The 21,327-nt window shown below is 35.3% G+C and overlaps 1 protein-coding gene and 1 long non-coding RNA gene across 2 annotated transcripts in view; one reads left to right on the forward strand and one right to left on the reverse strand.

Annotated features, from left to right (window-relative positions):
* The window catches only part of LOC138175787 (uncharacterized), a 90,367-nt gene extending 80,201 nt beyond the window's left edge, over positions 1 to 10,166 (forward strand). Inside the window, exon 4 of the long non-coding RNA XR_011172090.1 lies at positions 10,031 to 10,166. This is a non-coding gene — a long non-coding RNA (uncharacterized lncRNA). The remainder of the gene's footprint in view (positions 1 to 10,030) is intronic.
* Positions 1 to 21,327, reverse strand: part of LOC138175785 (transcription factor SOX-5) — a 503,395-nt gene that overhangs the window by 344,897 nt on the left and 137,171 nt on the right. The window contains exon 4 of the mRNA XM_069106265.1: positions 9,984 to 10,194. Coding sequence (XP_068962366.1) covers positions 9,984 to 10,194 — 211 coding nt within the window. The remainder of the gene's footprint in view (positions 1 to 9,983; positions 10,195 to 21,327) is intronic.

The raw sequence follows: 21,327 nt of genomic DNA on the forward strand, positions 1-21,327 counted from the left end.
CTAAGCAAAAAATGAAAAACAAAATAAAGAATCCTTAGAGTACAACTAGGCTTTTCTTTTGGATTCATTAATTTTATAATTTTCTGCCTTCATCAGATGTGATTTTAAAAAACAGTCAATTTAAGAGAAGCATTAGCAGTGTGCTCTGAATCTTTGCACCCAAAGAAGATCTGATTTCCTTTTCAAGAAATGTTGATTAAAAAGTTCATAAAATCAGTCGAAAATTCTGAATTCTTGTCTCAACTACATTATTACTCCATATGTTTCACTTTATTTTCTAAAGGACTCTTGTTAACAGCACCAGTTTAAATTATAGTGAAACAGGTGTTATGATTTATAATATAAACTTAAACAGAAAACAAATCACCTGAAGGGGATGTTCACAAGACCAAATGTCACACACCAGGGACCTGTCTTCCTCAAAAAAATAAATACACTTAGTGATGTAGCACACAACAAAAGATGAAAATATAATCATATTTTGCCTATTTCAGGATATGTAAAATGATTCTTAAAAGTCAGCATAAGCTGTATACCCTGCAGGTTTTATGCTTTTATATATGTAGGCATGTTACAAAAAATTGAAAGAACTAAGAAGATGGAGTATAACTTGGAAAATATTCACACAAGAAAGTACACCAAATAAAGGAAACTACAATGAATCAAAATTAATTATTTCCAGTGGGTGGAAAAAACATTTTAAAGTTTGATAGGTCTTGAATTTGAGGTCAAATTTAGGTCTTGAAACAGGATTATATATGACAGTGTGATAACAACAGACCTGAACACTTCAGCGTCTTCACCTGGCACTATCAAATAGATTCAAATTAAAGTAACGGTAAAAGTAAACTCTTAGCTCCAAATATTCCTTGATTCACTTTGTGGAGAGACTTTATTGTGAGAGTGATCTCATTCAGTTAAGAATCTATAAAAATACATAATGCTTAAAAAGGAAAGGTTCAAAGAGGCACATGGAGTGACAAAAGTAATGGTATGAATAAAAAGTTTTTAAAAAACATCAATTGGCTGCTTTTTTGTTCTATTTACAACTTTAAAAATCTTTGTTCTCACACTGTAAAGATAAACTACTTGGGGAAAGGAAAATTATGTTAGAGAGACTACCCGCTTTTTGAAGCCCTTAATGCAAGTCTAATTTTTATTCTAAGAGATTCACTTCAGTGGCTTCCTTTTCTGTGACACAAAGTTTGCCATTTGCTTTTAACTTGTGAACATTGGTTAGTTTGCTTTTGGTGGGAGAAGTCTGAAAGAAGGGAGTCTTTTCTATTTTTATTTTCCCCTTCTTTGGGCAGAGGAATCAATATGGCACCCTTATAATAATTTAACTAGGATTTGATGCAATTTTCACCACAACTTCATATTTCCTTTAATGGTATTTGAAAGACATTGGAACATGGCTAAAGAAGAATTTATTAATTTGTTGCATATATTGTGAAGCTCAAAATTCAATATTTGAAATTTACTCAGTTTTGGGACACTCATACTCAGTGTGAATGCTTGGGATGGTGACATCTATTAGAAACAAAGTTTTTATGGATCAATGCTAGATCTGGTGTCAATGATCCAGTCATGAAATGTCATTTTCTGTTTCCACAAATAAATCCACATGGCTCAGTCATTTGTCTAGAGCATCTTTGTGGACATAATGTAATCTGAGTTCATGTGGATGTCACTTAATGGAAGTCTTTTGATTGTATTCTTGGATTTTATCCATATTGTAGTCATCTATATGGAGTTAAACCACTTTAAGTTACAATTGACAATCCCAGTGACTTATACTTGTTACCAGCCTTGATCACTGCTTTGTGAAATTAAATTTCCTATTCCAAAATTTTTTTCTCTAGGTTTTTGACCTGTTATCATGAGATCTGAGAATGTCTATTAACTCTCCTCCTCCTTTCTGATAAAGAAGTCTTATTCTTTCTATAGCTGTCTTAGGGTTATAGGAACAATGTTTCATTAATTTTGATGATACATTCTAAACCCATTATGGTTGATTTTGTAGAATATATCGTATATATTGAGACTGACTAGCTGTTAATTGATTTAAATGTTTCCTTTCTATTAAGCTTTGATTTTAGGATGCCGGTAAGTGTCTTAATGTAATTAGTCATAGTGTTCTCTTGACTTCTTCATACTTGTGATGTCTTGGCTGGAGAAGACAAAAGTATTAATGAGTATTACCTTCAATCACTAATATAACATGACCTCTCGATTCAAAATCAAAGTCTTCAGCTTCTAACTTTCTGTGTCATTAGTTAAAAAGCTTATAATTATCCAGTCCAAATAACATATTGATATCATTAGAAAAAGATCCCATAAGATGAAGTCTCTGTTTACCTATGTTTCCTTGATGTCAATCATGTAGACTAAGTGATTAAGAAGATGGTTTGGTTTTATTCCCTTTTAATTTAGAAGATATACTTAGCTTTATTTGGTAGATGTGCTAATGAATTTAAGACTAGGCAGAATTGTAATGAGCCTACAATATCTTCTTCCAAAATGTCACACTTAATAAAATCATTCTTGATATTATTGTGTTGGTGGTATGATTTAAATACCATGAGCATAGAGAACAGTTTTCCATGTGGGTAGCCAATACTTAATGTTCTCACTGAGTTTGGGCCTATGTTATATATGAACAAGTCATAGGTATGAAACTGAGTCATGAGTTTGTTGATAATATAGATTGTATAAATGTTATGAAACTTTTGAACAGTTTGTACAATGATTACTAATCTAAAATTTTTGTTGTAGTTCAGTTGTTTAGTTTGTATCTGACTCTTTTTGTCCCTATGGACCATATTGTCTATGGGGTTCTCTTGACAAAGATACTGGGATGGTTTGCCATTTCCTTCTCTAGTGAATTGAGGCAAACTGAACTTAAGTGACTTGTTCAGGGTCACAAAGTAGGTAAGTATCTGAGACTAAATTTAAACTCAGGTCTTCTTTACTCCAATTCCCAGAACTTTATTCACTGAGCCATTTGGATACCTCTGAAGTGATAATAAATTTGTCTTTATACCCCTTCACTTTTTGGCACATATTTTTCTACCCTCAAAGGTTCCTGTGTTTATGGATATTTTAGTGATACAGCAACATTACCATGATTTTCATCACTTTAAATAGTAGAATGGTTTAAAAAGAAGTCAAAGAAGAAAAACCTTGTAGGAAGTACTGAAATGAAAACATTAGTTTCAAATCTAGAAGAGCTGTACTATAAAATACTGCTATAGGACACAATATGTTGGATATAAGATTTCTTTTAGAACCACCGTTTGTTTAGCTAACAACAAAAAGATGAGTCCCTAGCATCTTTTCATAATCTAGACCAGTGTAAGAAATTTGGCTGCATGTATAAATGTGGCTGCTGCTTGATAGTTAAGTGAGAATACGAATAAAACCAAATGTTAATCTCAATAAACTCATGAAGAATATGTTGTCCCTGTTTCCCATTATTGACCCACTAGTCATTAGTGTTTGAATGGTCCAAACAAACCAAGCTATCTTCCTATGCCAACACAACTGATTCCTTAAAATAACAATTGAGATATTTCTGATGGTAGGAAACAATGACATTCTGTTATGCTTGGTGTTATTAATGTGATATAGAGGTCTTAAATTTTGATTCCTTTTCTATTAGAAACGTGTTTTTCCTTCCAATTTTGAATTCCCAATAATTTTAACTTTGATTTTATTCCTTACAATTTAGCAATTTTCATAATAACAAAATTAGGCATTTTTATAGGATAAAAGGAATTTATCCACTGTGAAACAGTACTGTTGCTGCTGTTGTTCAGTTGTACCTAATTTGGGGTTTTCTTGGTGAAAGTGTTGGAGTTGTTTGTCATTTCCTTCTCGAGCTCATTTTACAGATGAGGAAACTGAGGCAAATGGGGTCAAGTAACTTCCACAGGGTCATGTAGCCTGTAACTGACTGAGGCCAGATTTGAACTTAAGGAAGATGAGTCTTCCTGACTCCAGGCCCTGGACTCTATCCACTGTGCCATCTAGCAGCCCTAAGGAACAGAATGCCTTACACCTGAGCTGTAGTCAGTAAATATTTGCTTAATGAATGAAACTATAAATTGGTCACTTAAATCACATATTTTTTTTGCCAATTCTGTTCACATTTAATTCTGTTCTAGTCATCCTGTCTCTGTTGGAAATAAATACAAATTGCCTGAAGAAGGCTAACAAAAGCATTTGGAGTAGTTTTTATCATTTTATCTTAAGATTCTTATATGTCCATATAATTAATTTTATGAAGAGATTAGTTTCTTTCTGTCCCTGGAACTACAGGCTCACCTTAATTTATATGGCCACATAAAACTTTTGTCAGGGGTGTCTTTATGAACATTAAATGAGAGTTAAAATAAAAATAATCTCCTTCTTTAAGTAGAACATTTCAATTCATTCAACTTGAAAAATATGTTTTAATCACCTATTACATGCAAGATACTAGGAAAGACACAGGGGATTAAGAGATTAAAATGAAACAGTCTTTACATAGAATAAGTCTTGTGTGCTAGCATAGGTTCCGAAGGGAGTTAAACAAGCATCTTCCATGTATTTGTTGCATGCCACTTGATGTTATGTTAAAGTTATTTTTCCAAATATATTTCTAGTACAATGGAAGAATGGAAAAGGAGTACAGACTTTAAATAGCAAACTTTCCCCATATATGAGTGGAGTCATAATATTTGAACTCGAACATACAAATCACAAATGTGTTATGGGACTAATACAAGAATTATAGGAATTACTGCTGTTCTAGACCAAGCATGCATACAGAAGTTCGATGTTCCATTATTCTGAAAGTATTAATATGTGAGCATTAAGATATGTGAAAGGCGAGGGGGGAGAATACCAAATGATTAGAAAAAAATCATAGAGATTGTTATTATTGAAGGAGGTGCATAAAAATATCAATAACTATTTGCCCATAACTTTGCCTTGTCTACAAAATCTTCAGGAGAATCATCTACATACATACAAAGGATACCCATAATGGGGATGTGGAAAGGAAATGTTTTTGTTTTTCTACAAGTAAAATTCTAGAGAAGACTACATCACTACAGTCACACAATTCATGAACAGGTAGAGCATTCTAGAGAAGAGTAAACACTGAAGCTACACAATTCATGAAAAGGTAAAGAGAGTATAAAATCCCATGGTACTTACTGTTGACTATATAAATGCATTTGATTTGATAAAGCAAAATGTTGCCATAATTGCAGAGGATAATGGGGCTTGTTTGTAGGCAAAAGGTAAGAGGCCGATGGGTAAGGAGAGATTGAAAATTAGGGAGAGGGAAGGAATGATCTTGAAGCAAAGAGAGAATGGTCCTAGAGGATATGAGAAGGGATGGGATCAAGGGCATACTTATAGCGATTGTCTTTGACAAGGAAAAGTAACATCCTTTCCTTAGAAATTTTAGTGAAAGAGGGGTGACCAGGTGGCACAGTGAGTAAGAGTGCCGGCCCCAGAGTCGGAAGACCTGAGATCAGTTCTGGCCTCAGATACTCAGCACCCACACAACAATCACTGGCTGTGTAACCTTGAGCAAGTTATTTGACCCCAACTGCTTAAAAAAAATAAATTGTAGTGAAAGAGTAAAAAATGGAAAGGATAAAACTGAGTGGAGTTGAGATCTAGATTTGAGGAGGGAAGGTAGTTTACAATAGATGGCATCAATTTTTATCTAGTAAATTATGAAACAAAGTCTGTTGAATTTTCAGGAATGGTATAGGTAGTGTGTGAGGGGAGAGCACAACATTTGGAACAGATGCTTTAGAGAAAGTGATATAGTCAATCAAAAGTAAGGAGGTTTCTGTGTAACAAAGAAAGTCAAGCTGAGGTTAAATAACAAAAATCTATAGTGACACAAAGACTCAGCTGGATTATATGACTTCTCCCAGCAGCATTAGGCAACACAGAAGGAGCATCAGAGAAGTAAGGTGGCACTAATAATTCAGGCTTGGGGTTTGGAAAGGTATAAACAGCGACTGAATGAGAAGGCAAGAGTTTCAAGGGAAGAGGACAGTGTAAAACTGAACTGATCAGGCATTGTGTTCAGATTTGGAAGGAGAGGGGAAAAAATCTCCACACTAAGGTGATGGTCATGGACCACAGGGAAAAAGTATACTGACTAGATGTTATAGTGAGGCTAGAGGAAAGGTTTAGGAAAAGTAAAGCACAAGGAGAAATGGAGGCTTAGGAGTTTATAATTATACTGAAGCATTTCAGAATTATATTGATGCCTCCTCAAAAACCTCTGTATCCAAATTTCTCAGCCTCTTCAACTCACATAATTTGTACCTTCACTCCACTTCAGCCACTCACAAGGAAAGTGCTATCATGAATGGCTAAGACGGAACACAAGAAAGGATAGAAATTATGAAAAAATAGGAGTGATGTGAAGTCTTGCATTATCAGATCTCAGAATATGCCACAAAGCTAAAATAATTTCTTGGTTAAAAATATTAAGGTCAATGGAATGAACCAAGTAAGCACGATGCTGATATAAATGAGACATAGCACTAATGTTCAAAAAACCTAAGAGGACAAATAATTGGCATAAGAACTCCTTATTCAACAAGAAATTCTGGGAAAACTAGAAAGCAGTTTAGTAGATATTAGGTTTTCACTAGCATCTATTACCATATAACAAAAAATTTCAAATGGATAGGGATCGATCCTATGATGTCATTGACATAAAGAATCCCATGATGAGGAAACTTCTTTTTAATGCTAGTCGACATCTTCTGTGCAATTTATAGTCTTGGAGAGTTGCCTAGAGAACTGAGAGGTTAAACGATTTGCCCAGGGTTACAGCCAGTATATAAAAGAGACAGGACTGGGAGCCAGGTTTTCCTGGCTCAGAGATCAGCTCTCTATCCACTATAACTGTGCATTCCCTGTTCTAAAAAATATACATTAAATATATTAAAAGTCATACAATATTTTAAAAATAGAGAAATTGAATTATACATATGGTTTGAGAGAAGATTCTTAACCAAACAGAGAAGTGATAATGAAAGATAAATTAATAATTTCAAGTACATAAGTTAAAAATCCTTTGCACAAACAAAATTAATGAAGATATTAAAAAGAGAATCTGTTCATTGAGGAAAATTCTTTACATCAAATACCATTGATAAAGGTTTGTTATGTTCAAGATATAATAATGCAGCCAGACTAAGATAAGCTGTTAATTGGGGAAAAATCACTGCAAAAAAGTCACACTACATTCTAATCATCAAGATATATAGGGGATGGATAGAGATGTCAGTCATTTCCCCACATGGTAAGTGACTGTTTCCCATTCCTGGAATGCCTTCTATCCTTACCTCTGTCTCCTGACTTCTCTGGATTCCTTTAAGTCCCAGCTAAAATCCCACCTTCTACCAAGTCTTTCCCAATTCCCTTGAATTCTGTCTTCTCTCCCTTGATTACCACTAATTTATCCTGTATATAGCTTATTTATACAGTTGTTTACATATGATCTTCACCATTAGATGTGAGCTCCTTGAGAAATGCATGAGATTGCCTTTTTCTATGCTTTCTATTGCTAGTGTTTATGATGGTTTATTAATGTTTATTGACTGAACAAGAAGTCTTCAAAAGAAGAAAAGCAAACTTATCAATAGTCACAGGAAAGAATGCTTCAAATCATAAGTAACAAGAGAAACATAAATGAAAACAATTGTGAGGATTTATATTCTACCTATCAAATTGGCAAAGAAACAGATTAAACTATAAATGTTGGAGATGCTGTGGGAGATAGGCATGCTGTGAACCACTCAAGAAACTATTAGATGACAAAAAAGTTCTGGAAAACAAATTGAAATTATACTACAAATGTAACTTAATCCTATATACCATTGACTCTAGTAATACCATTATTATCCCCAAAGAAATCAGATGCATGGAAAAGTGCCATGTATTAGATAAACATTTGTAGAATCTCTTGGTTGTTTCAAAGAATTTGGAAAAAGGGGGAATTATCTGAACAGATTATGGTAAATGGGTTTGGTCTAATATTATTACATCATAAAAATTATAAAAGTGAAGAATTCCTAGGACTTTTGGAAGATGTGTACATAGCTAAATGAGCAAAAGAAAGAGAGCATTTAAAAACAAACAAAATAATATAAAAGGAAACAATCCCCCAAAGTAATCACAACTCTGATTGATGCACTGACCAATCCTGACTTGAGAAGAGTAACAATGAAGGCTTCTTGGCAGAGATAGGGGACTGCAGGTGTAGAGTGAGACATATATTGTCAGAAAAGATCAATATATACATTTGTTTTTCTTAACCATACCTCCTTGCCACAAAAGAGAATTCTCTAGTGGGCAGAAGGAGGGATTAGGAAGCAATTGTGATATTAAACTAGAAGAGCATCAACAAAATGTTCTTTTTTTAAAAAAACAATCATACAGTGCTTTTAGTGACTAAGCTTTTAATGACTCTATACAACAAAGGTTCATCTTTTTAACAGTGACATTATTCGGCTGATTCTATTAGCATATTATTCTTTAAATAATAGAATGCCACAATCTTCTAAGAACTGAAGGTATTAGTCACTCAAAAGAAAAAGGAGAAGTACCTAGTCAGGGTAAATAGAGTAATAAGAACCAGTAATAAGAATCAGGTAAATAAAGTAATAAGAATAAGGGATCTCAGAGAGAAATGACTCATTAGAAAAGTAGGTGAACCATTCACATACTGACCTCTAAGAAAAACCTCTAGAGAGTGTTCTATGAGTATTCTTGCAATGGTAAAAGATGTAAAGCAAGTTTCCTAGTATTTTAGTCAGACCCACCTATTAAAATATTATTTATTAAAAATATGAAAAAGAGTTGCAAAAGATGAAATGGTATGTCTGGGTTATAATACGTACTGCCGAAGAGAGTAGACACACCAATAAAATCACAACACCTTTTAGTAGCTATATGAGAAGCTCTTGGGTCTCATAAGGCTTTATAGTTGATTTGGGTTTATGAAGTAGGAGGCTCCCAATATGAGGAAAAGAGAAGGATAAGGACAGAATGAGAAATAAGGTCTGGAAAATATAATTTGAAAAGAATGGGATAAGGAATAAAGATTATGTAAAGCAATGGAAGGTAAATGAAATGGTGGGAACTTCAGTGGGCTTTTCATGATCATTACAATAAATTGATTCATTAAAAGGAAAGAAAGACTGATTTCCAAGCATATGGAGAAAGAGGTAAGAGTCAGCATGTTGTAGTGAATAAAGAGCCAACATTAGAGTTAGAGATGACTGGTTTAAGCCCTGTCTCTGTAAGGGAGTGATTAGGCAAGTCATTTAACCTGTCAATGCAATAGGGAACTCTATAAGAATATAAGTTGTAGGGAGGTGACCAGCCTACACTGGGAGAAGGAGTTTCCTAACTAAAGAGTTGCTCAGATAGATCCAGTCCCTGTCCCTGTCACAGGACACACAACATTTTATCAGACTCAAACAGGATGTGCCAAATTCAAACTGTGTTATTTCTAAATAAACCAAATATATAAAGGGAAATTAACAAGAGTACTAGACATATTTGGCAGAAATAGCTTTAATTTTTGGCTCTATATCCACGGTTTTATTTTTGTTCTTTGAAGTAAATTTCTCTACACCTCAGTTTCCCCCAAAATAAGATGAAAATTATTCAAAATTGCAAGGAAGTTGTGAAGATAACCTTAATTAAAAATGCATGGACTACATGTACAAGTGAGAAAAAATTTTATAACATTTGAAAATTTCCAAAAAAGTAATTAAATTATTATAAATACTAGCATTGCACTTATAATGATAGGCTTTCATTACTCAAATTTGATCATAGAAGCATAAAAAGTAGGAAAAAAATTAAAAGGGGGGAATAGAAGGCAACATCACCCATGGCTGATAAAATCCCCAAGAAGTAAAAACTACAGTCTATTCTCCAGTCTTTACCTTCTGGTTCATTTTTGATGAGCTCTTCCATTTTTCTTTGTTTCAAGGTATCTACAACATCAGCTAAGCTGCCTTTGCGCCTTTCTGGGGTCCCTAGGGCCGTACTTGACAATGATTCTCCGCTCTGACGCCCACCTTCTTCTGCCTTCAAGGGTGAGGTAGATGAGTTATGTGGGGCAAATGAAGACATCACCTTATTGCCATCAACTTCCTGAAAGAGATCAAAAGATTAAGCCATTATTTCAAAGGAAGCAAAAACATTTACACCAATTCACTGCATTCTTTGTTATTATGTTGCAACCTTTAAATTTTTTTTAAAAAATTGCTTCCAGTATAAAAGGAACAAAATTACTTCATAAAAGAATTCAGCAAGTTCACAGGCTAAACAGAGCAGCCAAAGATTAGATTGATGATGAAAATAATAAAATGTGTTTTTCTCCTCTGAGTACAAACATTATATTTATACTGCTGTAATCCCGCTACACTAGAGGAAAAAAAAAAAACCTGTCCATTAAAAAAAAAAACTTTAGTAACATTACTTTCCCCTACAATAATAGGTAAATGATGGGCAGCTTTTTGTTTGTTTGCTTTGGCAGCAAGGTTGGTGGCAGTGTGGAGAATGCTGGACCTGCGTCAGGAAGACCTGAGATCGAATCTAGCTTCAGACATTTCCTGACTGTGTGAACTTGGGCTAGTTACTTAACCTCTGCCTGAATTTTTTAATGGATAATAATAGCATTTACCTCACAGGATTGTTGGGATGATGAAATGAGATAATATTTGCAAAGTGGCACACAAGAGGCCTTTGATAAATACTTATTCTTCTTTGCTTTCCTCTTAGCATAGTGTCTGGCAAATAGTAGGCACTTAATAAATGCTTGTTGATAGTTCATTCGTTTCTGACTCTCTGTGAGGCCCTTTTGAGGTTTTCTTGGAAAGAATGGTGGTGTAGTTTGCCATTTCCTTCTCCAGCTCATTTTACAGATAAGGAAACTGAGGCAAACAGGATTACATGACTTGCCCAGGGTCACGCAGCTAATAAGTATCTGAGTCCATATTTGAATTCAGGAAGATGAGTTTTCCTGACTCCAGTCCCAGTATTCTATCCACTCTGCCACCTATATGTACTTGACATGGACCTTAAAGGAAGATAAAACTTTTACAGAGTACAGATGTGGAGGAAAAGTATCTGTCAGGCGTGGATGGCCTGGGAAAATACATGAAGGTGGTAGAATAAAGAATGAAATCAGCAATCATCAGGTAGTCCAAAAAGAAAAGGGACTGAACCTATGATTTCTTTGTTATTAGAAACTCTGTGTTGAGGAAACGCCATCCACCTGAGTAGGCTGACACTTTATCTGCAATTTCTAGATAGGTCCCTGAGGCACTAAGAGTTTTTATGACCTCTCCATCTCAAAGTCAGTATGTATTAAATGGATGACTAAGGCCATTTGTGGCTCTGAAACCATTTCTCTAGGTACTATATTATTCTGCTTCTCAGTAGTCCAATATGGTTATAGAAAATTAAGAATGTAAAGGAGAATGGTATGAAGTAATGTTGGGAAAGAAGGATGAATCTAGGTTGTGAAGAACCAAATGCCACAGGGATTTTATTTATTTTTCATCCTATAGACAAATAAGGAATTACTAAAGAAGTCTAAACAGAAGAATGTGACCAGACTTGATGCTTAGGAAAATTATTTTGAAACCTGAGAAACTATGTTAGTAGAAGAAATGTCATTTTATATCACCTTAAAATTTAATATCAAGTTTTCTCTTTGTTATTGGTCTATTGATGGATTATTTATCCATTGCCTTAGGATCGACCTAGCTAAGTATGAAAATACTTATTAAGAGACTGGCTACATGGTGATAGATTTTGTTTTTTCAGGCAGAAAAACTCCTGAAGACCATTTAGTAAGCTACATTCCTATACTAATGGAGAGATTATGCTTTTGCAAAATCACAACCCTTACTGAGAGGCAGTGTGGTTAGAATGAATGAGATGAGGAATTATCTCCTATAATTCCTACCTGTATGACCTTAGACAATCACTTAACAGCTCAGCCTCAGTTTCCTCTTATTTAAAATAAGCATCTACCTTTCAGATACTTCCAGATGAAACAATGTATGTAAATTATTTTGCAAACCTTATAACATATAAATCTCATTGTTATTACTGTTGCAGTTATATCACAGAAAATGTGTAAGGATCCAATGAGACAATGCATAGATAAACTACTTGGCAAATTTTCAATTCCTGTTAAATCCTAGCAACTAAAATTGAAATATCTTTAGTATATTGCTTCTAATTTAGATAGGGACAGTTTGTCTTCAACTTTTATAAAGGCAGAAATAACAATGGTTATGCTTACAATTTTGCTTGTGCAAAATATCTCCCACAGCTATATCTAAGGCCTGAAATTTATGTGCATACTCTGTTACCAGATCCCTACAGTATCATAGATTAGAAGTGAAGAGGCCTTAGATTTCATTAGTCCAGTCCCCTCTATTTTCAGGAGGGGAAACTGAGGCAAAGAGTAGTGGAGACACCTATCCAGAAACATAGTAAATTCTGGTTAGTAGCAGGGCCATGTGCACTCATTGACTCTTACCACACACCTTTTTCCACACATCACAATTTTATCCAAGATCAAAGTTGATATTTATTTTTTGGCCTTCTCTTATGTATATAATTAATTTTTACATTTTCTCCTTTTTAAGAAGGTATTAGTACACTTATATTAAAGAGAATATATTCTTTTTTTTTTTTGCTTTTTGGAGGGCATTTGGGGTTGTGACTTGCCCAAGGTCACATGGCTAGTTTTTTGTGTTAAGTGTCTGAGGCGTGATCTGCACCCTGGTCCTCCTGACTCCAGGGCCAGTGTTCTATTCACTGGGCCACCTAGCCACCCCCAAGGGAAGAATATATTCTAACACTTGTAATTGTCATAGCTTTGGCAGATTTTCTTATTGTCAATAGTAGTTAATGCCATGACAATAAGAAAGTAAGGCCTTATTTTGCATAGGTTATTATTGCTCAATCTCTCTCTCTCTCCCTTTCTCTGTCTCTGTCTCTCTCTCTTCCTCTTTCTAAAATTAAACTATTCTTAAAAACTATCTTTCATTCCTTAATAAGTAAACCATTCATCTAATGTGTATTGTTTGACTCTATCTCTAATATGAAAACTTTCCACAAAGATGTCTGTGCTAATTAATTTGATGATCATCAAATTGGTACATTGTATCTCTGTTTAGACTGAATTATTGATTAATTTTATTTAAGTGCTGACTACTCTTGTTATTTTCTTATTAGTACAGCAAAGCTACATCTTGCTGAACCTGCAAAGGTAATAAATCACACTTACATATGCATTTTTGTTCTCAAGGCATGTATGTGTGCACACGCACAAGCACATAGGTGTGTGTGTGTGTGGCTATGGTATATCTTACTAACTCTTTGATGTAAGAGTTCCTAATAAAGGCAAACCCTATAAAATAAGCAGGCTATTAGATTAAAAACAGACATGTCACCACAGAGACAACACGCTAATATGCTTTTTGTTTATGGGCATTAGTCATGATAATCACACAGCACACGCAGATATACTGCTACATGCATATTAAATTAGGACTTTAGTCTTCATGTGAAAGTATGCTATTAAACATTTTAAAGATGCCTTAAATCTTTGTGCTAAAGTGATAAAATGAATGTTTTGACCTGTCAGCCAAATGTTGTTTCAATTTCTTATAGGAAAATCCTATATCATGTATTTTATTGTTTTCTTACTCACTATGTTAGGGCTTAAGTCATCCCTCCCCTGTGCTCAGGGGGTCTGCCAGTCAGTCTCATAGTTTCATCACTCTGAATACATGGAGCACTGAGAAAAAAGAGATGTGTGAGCACTAAATTTTTTTTAATCTACATATAGTATGCATAAGAGTCTGGATGATGGCTCAGGAGTGTTAATTCAGATATTTAGCCCATGTATAAACTATGGCACTGTTCCTTGTTTTTCCATAAGACCTGTTATGAACTAATGACTCAAAAATTTAGAAAGAACTCCCTCAGATACTTATGTCCTTACTTATGGTTTCTTATGCTATATTCCAATGTAGTTTTAATTGATTCTCATTGTTTTTGCTTTATACCCTAAAACTAAGTTTTCTCTTGTCTCCAAAATTATGACTTCATAGACAAGCATCCACCTGGATCCCAATAGCTCCATAGCATCTGGTATCACTGATAACAGAAAAGTCCTCTCCTTGTTAATGGAACTTGAGCAGTTGTAGTAATTAGAATTCTAATCTTATGACCTTCATATGATTTAACCAATTACAACATTCAGAGATCCTAAAGCATAAATCTGGAAGCTCTAGGGTAACCTTGAATACTCTCTCCACCAATCACTGCCCTAGAGTTTCTAGGAAGTAAGGGAAGACTAATAAGCACATAAGAAAGATGAGGACTTTCCTATATGAAGGAAGAAAGTAAGGAAGCTACTCGTGAATTATACTGAACATGGACCTGGAGATTTGCAGGATCCTGACTATTTCTAAACCATGTCTATCTCTCTAAACCACTGGACATCCTCCTTCAGTAGAACCTGGACTCTTCCCTTTTTGTTCTTGTGTTTTCATAGGTGAGTTTTCACATTGCCTTGCCTGGAACAAGCCTTCCACATCACTTTCCTGCCATTTCCAGCTTCCTTCTTCCTATTCTAATTTCCTAATGGAATATAAATTTCTTTTTTTAATTTAATTTTTTTCTGATTTACATCATTCATTTCTGCCAGATTTTGAGTTACAAATTTTCTCCCAGTTTTTCCTCTACCCACCACCCCAAAATAGCAGTCCCACCGGATATCCCCTCCTCCAATCTGTTCTCTCCCTTATTTTCTCCCATACCCCTTTTGACTTTTCCAGTAGGGCATGGAGGACCTCTATGCCCCAGTGCCTGTATGTCTTATTTCTCAATTACATGTAAAATAGTATTAATAATGTATATATACATATATGTATATATATATATATATCTATATTAAACATTTGATTTTAAAACTTTGAATTCCAGATTCATTCCCTTACTCCCTTGTCACCCACCCTTACTGGGAAGATAAACAGTTTAGTATAGGTTATACATGTGTGGCTAATGCAAAAACAATAACATAGTAGATATATTGTAAAAGACTGACTATATTTCCCTCCCTCCTATCCCACCTCCCACTTGTTCTATTCTCTACGTTGATCCCATCCCTTTTCAAAAGTGGGTGCTTCCAACTTCCCTCCATCCCCAGCCTGCCTTCCCTTCCATCATCCCCCCTCTCATCCCTTTCCCCCCCCTACTCTCCTGTAGGGTGAGATACCCTATTTAGTGTGTATTTCATTCCCTCCCCAAGCCAAATTCAATGAGAATAAGGTTGACCCATTCCCTTTTGCCTTCCTATTCTTCCCCTCCATTGTAACCATTTTCCCTTGACTCTTCTCTATGAGTTAGTTTACCCCATTACCTCTCTCCATTATATTCCTCTCTCATTATATACCTCTCATTATATTCCTCTCTCACCTCTTAATTTCACCTTTTAAGTATCATCCCTTCCTGTGCCCTCTATCTATGTATACCTGTAAACATATATACACACATTCACATATGTATTCATATGCCCATATACCCTCATATATAGACAAATCTATCTATCTATCTATCTATCTATCTATCTATCTATCTATCTATCTATCTATCTATCTATCTATCTTTCTATTCTGAGAAAAGTTTCATCAGCTACAATTATTGTTTTTCCATGTAGGAATGTTAATAGTTTAACTTTGATAAGTTCCTTATGATTTCTTTTCCCTGTTTACCTTCTCATGCTTCTCTTGCTTCTTGTATCTGAATGTCAAATTTTCTATTCAACTCTGGTTTTTTCAGCAAGAATGCTTGAAAGTCCTCTATTCCACTGAATTACCATATTTTTCCCTGAAACATGATACTCAGTTTTGCTGAGTAGGTGACTCTTGGTTTAATCCCAGCTCCTTTGACCTCTGGAATTTCATATTACAAGCCCTTCGATCCCTCAGCGTAGAAGCTGCCAGATCCTGGGTTATCCTGATTGTGTTTCCACAATATTCAAATTGTTTCTTCCTGGCTGCTTGTAATATTCTCTCCTTAATCTAGGAATTCTGGAACCTGGCTATAATATTCCTAGGAGGTTTTTTTTTTTTTTTGGTATCTTTTTCAGGAGGAGATTGGCGGATTCTTTCAACCTCTTTTTTTTGCCCTCTGGTTCTAAAACATCAGGGCAGTTTTCTATGAGAACTTCTGGGAGGATGATTTCTAGGTTCTTTGATCATGGCTTTCAGGTAGTCCAATAATTTTTAAATTATCTCTCATGGATCTATTTTGCCATGAGAGTCAGTGGTTTTTCCCATGAGATATTTCACATTGCCTTCTATTCTTTCATTTGTTTGGATCTGTTTAACAGCATCTTGATTTCTCATAAAGTCATTAGCTTCCATTTGCTCCAATCTAATTCTGAAGCAATGATTTTCCTCATTGAGCTTTTGAAATTCTTTTTCCTTTGGCAAATTCATCTTTTCAAGGCATTCTTATCCTCATTGCCTTTTTGAGTCTCCTTTGACATTTGAGTTAGTCTGTTTTTTAAGGTGTGACTTTCCTCAGTCAGGCTGTTGACTCTCATTTCATAATTTTCTTGCATCATTCTCATTTCTCTTCCCAATTTTTCCTCCACTTCTCTTATCTGCTTCTTAAGGTTCTCTATGGCCAGCTTATATATTCCTTTGAAGCTTTTGGTGCAGGAGTTCTGACTTCACTGTCTTACTCCTGTTCCAAGCTTTGCTCCTTTTTGTCCCCAAAATAGGAGTCTAATGTTGGAATCTTCTGTCGGCTTTGTTTCCTTTGCCTGTTCATGTTGCCCCTCAGTCACTTGACCCCTGGGCGTTTTGCCACAGTAGGACTCTGCCACCAGACAGGGGAGCTTTTCTCCCAAACGCTGGGCTTTTCTCAGCTGTCAGAGGTATTAAATGTGTGCCCTCTCTGAGGCCTCCACATGCTCTGGCAAGCTGGTCACGCACCTCAGGACCTCTACCCTAGACTGCAATCCAGATCCAAGCAGGTTAAAGCAAGAGTGATTACCCCTCAGACTGGTCACTTGGTCCCCCTGCACTCTGCAGGCCGGGAGCTGAAGCTGCCACATTGTGCTGGCTGACTGTGCTGGGCATCTCAGTGACTTCTCATCCCATGGACAAAAGCCACACACTCCCACTTACTGGGTCCCAAAGTCCAGACTGCACTGACCTCTCACTTTATCCTTTACATCTATGTGTTGATCATTCTTGAAAGGCCACAGGTGCTGCTGATCTGAAGTCCCTCTACCCAGCTGCTGGTCAGACCCGCCCTGGGGCTAAAACCTCTGGCTCACCAGGGCCTGGGTTCTGCAACCAGAGCGTTGAGCTGGCCTCTTGCTGCTGGTCTGCTGGGCTGTCCTCAGCAGGAGGTTAGCTTCTCTGTGTCATTTTGTGAGTTCTGAAGCTTCAAAGTTTGTTCAGAGTCCCCTTTTTACATTGATGGGGGAAGGTGGAAGCCGAATCTGCTCTGAGATCTTGTTCCTACTCCGCCAACTTGACCGGGATATAAATTTCTTGACGGCAAGGACTGACATACTTTATTTTACTCCTAGCATTTATGATAATACCTGGCATGTAGTAATTGCCTAATTTTGGTCCATTCGCTCATTCATTCCTTTATTCATCCATGTCCTTCTGAAGCTTTATTGTCTATATATTCTTCAAGAACTCTCACTTGGATTCATGAGGGTTAAGCATAGGTTCTCTCTCCTTAATCCTAGCACGGATGATTATTTGCCATAGCATCATTCATTTTTTTAGATTCATTTACTGCCCCCTCCAAAGAGAAGAATTAAACAAAGACCTTTTTGAAGAATTTGATTAATTATCTTCATTCTAAGGAAAACTTCTATAAACCTAGAGAATGAGAACGAATTCATATACTAGACAGACATATTAACCCCATTATTAGTCAGATTAATTAGACTGAAATAGACTGAATTCAGACATAGATACACATTCAAATGACAATTTATATTTAAGTTCCTGGAGTCTATGGAAATCAATCAAAAAACTTCATCAGCTCCTATCATAATGTGTCAAACACTATGGAAGATGCTAAGGATTTTTGAAGACCAAAATGCAATAATCTGTGCCCTCAAGAGGTTTATATTCTATAGCATGGACTGGTCAATTATTTATCCTAAAAGTTACAAAATAGCTCTCATAAAACAAGGCATGACCCTAATCTGAAAAGATGTCAAAGAACACAAAGGATCTATAAGCTACTTGCATGTACAAATTTCAGTGAAGCAAACCTCTGAGTATATCTCCATGAGAGATTTTCTCATTATTTCATCATTCTGCAAAACAAATAGGAATAGTCAAATGATGTTCCTTTTCTAACAAAGGCATTTTGATTTTATTTCACTGGAGTTCATATTACAGGATGAAATTTTTTAATAAATAAAAGTTTAATAGGTGTTTTCACCCTCATATGATAAATATCAAGGATTTTAGAAAAATCTATTCTCTGAATTCTTTCCAAGATGCTTCCTACAGGAAAATGTCACTCAAGTTTTATAAAGAGAAGAAGGAAGAAAACCATAAAATAATAAAAATCCATCATGCTATTTTTAATAATTACTTGCTACTTACAGAGAGGCAGAGAACATACCAGGGAGTTTGAATTCTGCACAAGTATTCCAAATTTGGTTACCACAACAGTAGCAAACTAAATAACATAGCTATTTTACCCAGGAATATTCTCTATTTACTATATTGCCATTTCACCTGTTTGATTCCATTTCAGCCTCTGGCACTGCTAATCCCTTTAACAGTTTTATGCATTTAACAGCTGTTTCAGTATGGGGTTCCATTGTTCATTTACATGGTGAATAACTTGTTAATATGTGCTGGCACAATATCCAGTAGAGAGATCCTTTTTCCTTTAGTGTTTCTTCCCTGGGATTTTACTTACCAATACCTGATGTAATGGTTGCTTGTTTCTCTTCACTTTGCTGGCAGTTAGATATCTACAGAGATTCTGCTAGCAAAGACACAGGAGGTCCAGAGGAGGGAAATAGAGATGCCAAAATTTTGAGTCTTCAGAGTAAAAACCATAAGGAGATTCAATCATTTACATGGCAGTTGTCACTATATTTCCAGACCAGCTTCTGCCAATGTAGAGAATGGCTTCCAGGGTTTAATGATAAAACAGATTTCTAACCTTTCAGGATAAGGTCAATAATCTTCCTTTCTTAATCTTGGGCAAGCTTTGTCTAATCTAGCCTCCTTGTCACCTTTGCAAGAGACAGAAAAAGTAATGGTCCTGCACGAAGGATTTTTAATCTGATAAATGTTTCTTTTACTTTTTTCTTTTAAAATATAGCCTTTTGCTATTGAATTTTAAAAGTTTTGTCTCTTGGTTTCATATTACACCCATTTCCAAATACGCCCTTCACTTGACCAAGGTGAGTGTCTCCCCTTCTGACAAATAAAAACAAGTAAGGAGGATCAGCTGATACAGTGACCAAAAATGATAAGAATATGCACTGCCCCATGCCAATAACCCTCCACTTCTTAAATGCAAGGAAAAAAAGTGTGTTCCCTTATTCTTTCAAGATTGGTTCTTATAATTAAATAGTATTTGGCTTTGCTTTATTGTCCTATTCAGTTACCATTAATTTTTTATAGTAATTTTCAATCAACCTTCTTATTGAAGTTCTGATTTATATAATGTTTTAATTAAAAAGAATTAATTCATTTAAAAAAAAGAACAGGTTACATGTTCCTCAGCAAGCTATTTATGACATCTTTTATTATTCAAATTAGATCTCATTCTTGACTTCTGGTCTCTTGGTGAAGCTCATCATGCTTACTTCTCAGCATGGTTACCCCAAATTATATTGAGACAAATTGTCAGCTGAATTTCAATAAATATTACATTTATGTCTCAAACTACCTGGCAAATAAGGATTTCAATGGCAAGGCTGAAAAGTACCTTTCCCAATAATCTGCTATTACATTTAAAGTTTCTTTTCAATGTGATCAGCTCCCAAAGGAAGGCAGAGAATACAATTTGGTTCATTAAAAATGAGAGAGCCAGCGAAACATATGGAGAGTTGTTTTAACAGACTCCTCTACAGAGCATCAAGGTGTATATCCAGAAGACCTCTAACTAGTTGATTAGAGCCTGAGGCAAAATGGTTCTCAGTGGCTTTTTTTCTTAAGCTTCATGCATGTCTTATTATTTTGGCATGTCTTGGAACAGGAAAGAAAAGAAAGTTTAAAAAATAGAACTGAGTGTAGCCAACACAGAAAATATGAAATTCTTCTTTCTCAATGTGGGGGTGGGGTGGGGGGTTTCAGCTAGGTGGTGAAGTAGCCCAGAGTCAGGAAAACTTGAGTTTAAATCTGGACTCAGACATTCATTAGCTGTGTAAGTCTGGGCAAACCCCTTAACATCTATTTGCCTTAGTTTCCCCATCTGTGAAACAGAGATAATTAATAGCACCCGCATTTTAGCATTGTTGTAACAATCAAGTGAGACAATAATGGTAAAGAACTTAGCACAGTGCTTGGCACATAGAAAGTACTATATAAGTTTTAGTTTTTTATTGTGATCCCACGGTTGATATATGTGTAATAAATATATTTATTTAGGTAGTATGAAATAAACCACAGACATACAATCCATTCAAGTTCTGGCATAATCGACATATTACTATTCTAGCAACAGTCTCTGATAAACATGTCTAGAGTGAGACAAAATGAGATTTTAAGGGTTTATCTTAAAAGCCATATTATTCTGTTATTCCATAAATCCTCTGAATACAAGATAAATACATCTTTTGTCACAAATAGTTACTTTGAAGAAAGAACTTAACCACTCATGATTTATTCTGTCAAATCAAGAAACATAAAGCAAAAATTCATACCAGGGAGTTAAATGATCAAGGAGACATGAAGGGTAGGTATATCATGCCTGCAATATAACCTATTTGGCATAGTGTTGTATTACCATTTGCCATTTTTGTGTCATTTTAAATTGAGAAGAGGAAACAAAACTCAAACATTTAAAAAAGTCTTCATTTATTACCAGAAAAGGAAAAGAACAGAGACACATATTTTCTTACTGACTATGTATTCAACAGATATTGATAAGCACCTTGATAGGCCTCAATATGAAGATTGCTGATTAAGACTGAAAGTGCTTAGCTCCCACAAAATGCTGGTTTTTATCAGACTGAATAATGAG

The sequence above is a fragment of the Petaurus breviceps genome, unplaced genomic scaffold (assembly GCF_028583685.1).
Source record: "Petaurus breviceps papuanus isolate PSGF00001 unplaced genomic scaffold, PetGlider_PUasm1.0 79, whole genome shotgun sequence".
Taxonomy (NCBI): domain Eukaryota; kingdom Metazoa; phylum Chordata; class Mammalia; order Diprotodontia; family Petauridae; genus Petaurus; species Petaurus breviceps.